Source organism: Mandrillus leucophaeus, unplaced genomic scaffold (assembly GCF_000951045.1).
Source record: "Mandrillus leucophaeus isolate KB7577 unplaced genomic scaffold, Mleu.le_1.0 Scaffold714, whole genome shotgun sequence".
Taxonomy (NCBI): Eukaryota; Metazoa; Chordata; class Mammalia; order Primates; family Cercopithecidae; genus Mandrillus; species Mandrillus leucophaeus.
The window spans coordinates 623,232-625,611 of NW_012107742.1; the positions used below are offsets into that span (position 1 = coordinate 623,232).

General features: G+C 38.7%; 1 protein-coding gene across 1 annotated transcript in view; it reads left to right on the forward strand.

Moving 5' to 3' along the window:
• The first annotated feature begins 969 nt into the window (after positions 1-969).
• Positions 970-2,380, forward strand: part of LOC105528389 (protocadherin alpha-5-like) — a 9,680-nt gene continuing 8,269 nt past the window's right edge. The window contains exon 1 of the mRNA XM_011965119.1: positions 970-2,375. Within this exon, the coding sequence (XP_011820509.1) occupies positions 1,168-2,375 (1,208 nt within the window). The 5' untranslated portion in view covers positions 970-1,167. The remainder of the gene's footprint in view (positions 2,376-2,380) is intronic.

A 2,380-nucleotide genomic window follows, 5' to 3' on the forward strand; every position in this document is an offset into this window, starting at 1 on the left:
TCAAATGATACCATCCAGTAAAGATTTGGGAGATTAAAAAGTCATTAAACTAACATAAAGGTAGCCTGGTTAATAAAATGATATTCTTTTCAACATGATTATATTTACTGGAACCTAAACATTTTGTGAAATAGTATGTCGTATAGAAAATGTTAGGATTTTGACTTGTTATGTAAGTGCAAAGCTATGTATTTTACAATTTTTAATAATTGCTTTATCAGTAATAGCAACTTGAAGAAATGCTATCTAGATGCTACTAATTTGAAAATAGTGCAAAGACGTTTACCAAAGTTGTTCTATTATGCTTTTGATTTCTAGAAAGTTGAAATATCCCCATTACAGTTTTTGGGATAATATAAAAAGTAGATAGGTGTTATAGATAAAGAAATAGGTTTTCATCGATTTGAAAATTAGACCTCCAAGAAGAAACTCAGGTGAGAATGCCATTAAAATAGTTTTAGTTGTTTTTGAAAATAACATAAACAGAATGTCACTATTAAACACTGAAATTGGAATAAAAATTTGGTTTATGAGTACCACGGAGATAGCATACAAACATTGCATTGATTAATACAGAAAAACTCAAAAATTTTAATTAGATATGTTTAAATAGAGATGAGAAAAGTCAAAACTTTAACTCTTAAAAGTTATTTTTATCAGTTTGGAAATACATAAACTCCTGCCTATATAAAATACACCAGTACAAACTTCTCTAGTAAGGATTGGGTTTCCATGACTTTAGATGCATGTTTCTGTAAATATTTTAATGATGCACTTATATTGACGCATTTGAAGACACAGTTTAATGATATATTTTGACTAGAGATAAGTGATTTAAAAAATGATAAGAATCATGTCATTGAAAGTGAGAATACTTGAGAAATATTGACGAATATAAGCTAAAGAAAGCAAAACAAAGTAAAACACTTACCCTTTCATCCGCATGATGTCGCTGGACACCGCAAGGTTTTTCTCCCTTCCCAACCTCAAAGGAGTACAGTGAGTACATTTTCCTTAGACAGAAAGGAAAAGAACCTTCCATTTTTGGCTCTGCCAAGAAGCTCAAAAAGGTGATAATATAAAAATATATAGCTAATTGGGAATTGAATGTACAAAATACATTGTGTGGTGATGCAATAGAGAGCTGATAATCGGAAGGAGATTGAGATGGTATATTCCCGGAGAGAAAGTCCGGGATCCCGGCTCCTGCTGCTGTGGCTTCTCCTCGTCTACTGGAAGGCAGGGAGCGGCCAGCTCCACTACTCGATCCCGGAGGAAGCCAAACACGGAACCTTCGTTGGCCGCATCGCGCAGGACCTGGGGCTGGAGCTGGCAGAGCTGGTGCCGCGCCTGTTCCGGGTGGCGTCCAAGGGCCGCAGGGACCTTCTGGAGGTAAATCTGCGGAATGGCATTTTGTTTGTGAATTCTCGGATCGACCGCGAGGAGCTGTGCCGGCGGAGCGCGGAGTGCAGCATCCACCTGGAGGTGATCGTGGACAGGCCGCTGCAGGTTTTCCATGTGGAGGTGGCAGTGAAGGACATTAATGACAATCCGCCCAGGTTCTCCAGACAAGAACAAAGATTATTCATTTTAGAGTCAAGAATGCCAGATTCGCGGTTTCCGGTAGAGGGCGCGTCGGATTTGGATATCGGAGCAAACGCACAATTGAGATACAGGTTAAATCCTAACGAATATTTTGACTTAGATGTTAAAACAAATGAAGAAGAAACGCACTTTTTAGAGCTAGTTTTGAGGAAATCCTTAGATAGAGAAGAAACACAAGAACATCGTTTATTAGTGATCGCAACTGATGGAGGACAACCCGAACTAACAGGTACAGTTCAGTTGTTGATCAATGTATTGGATGCTAATGATAACGCCCCAGAATTTGATAAATCCATTTATAATGTCAGATTGTTGGAAAATGCACCGAGTGGGACATTAGTTATTAAACTGAATGCCTCAGATGCAGATGAGGGCATCAATAAAGACATAGGGTATTTCTTTAGTAATTTTGTTCTTGACGATGTAAAGTCCAAATTTATAATTAATTCTAATACTGGTGAAATAAAAGTTAAGGGGGAACTGGATTATGAAGTCTGTAACTCATATGAAATTAATATTGATGCCATGGATAAAAGTGCATTCCCATTAACAGGACACTGTAAAGTAGTAGTGAAACTCCTGGATGTGAATGATAATACCCCAGAGATGGCCATAACCTCCCTTTTCCTGCCTGTGAAAGAGGACGCTCCAGTCAGCACGGTCATTGCGCTGATCACCGTGTCTGACCGTGACTCAGGTGCTAACGGGCAGGTGACCTGCTCACTAATGCCCCACGTCCCCTTCAAGCTGGTGTCCACCTTCAAGAATTACTACT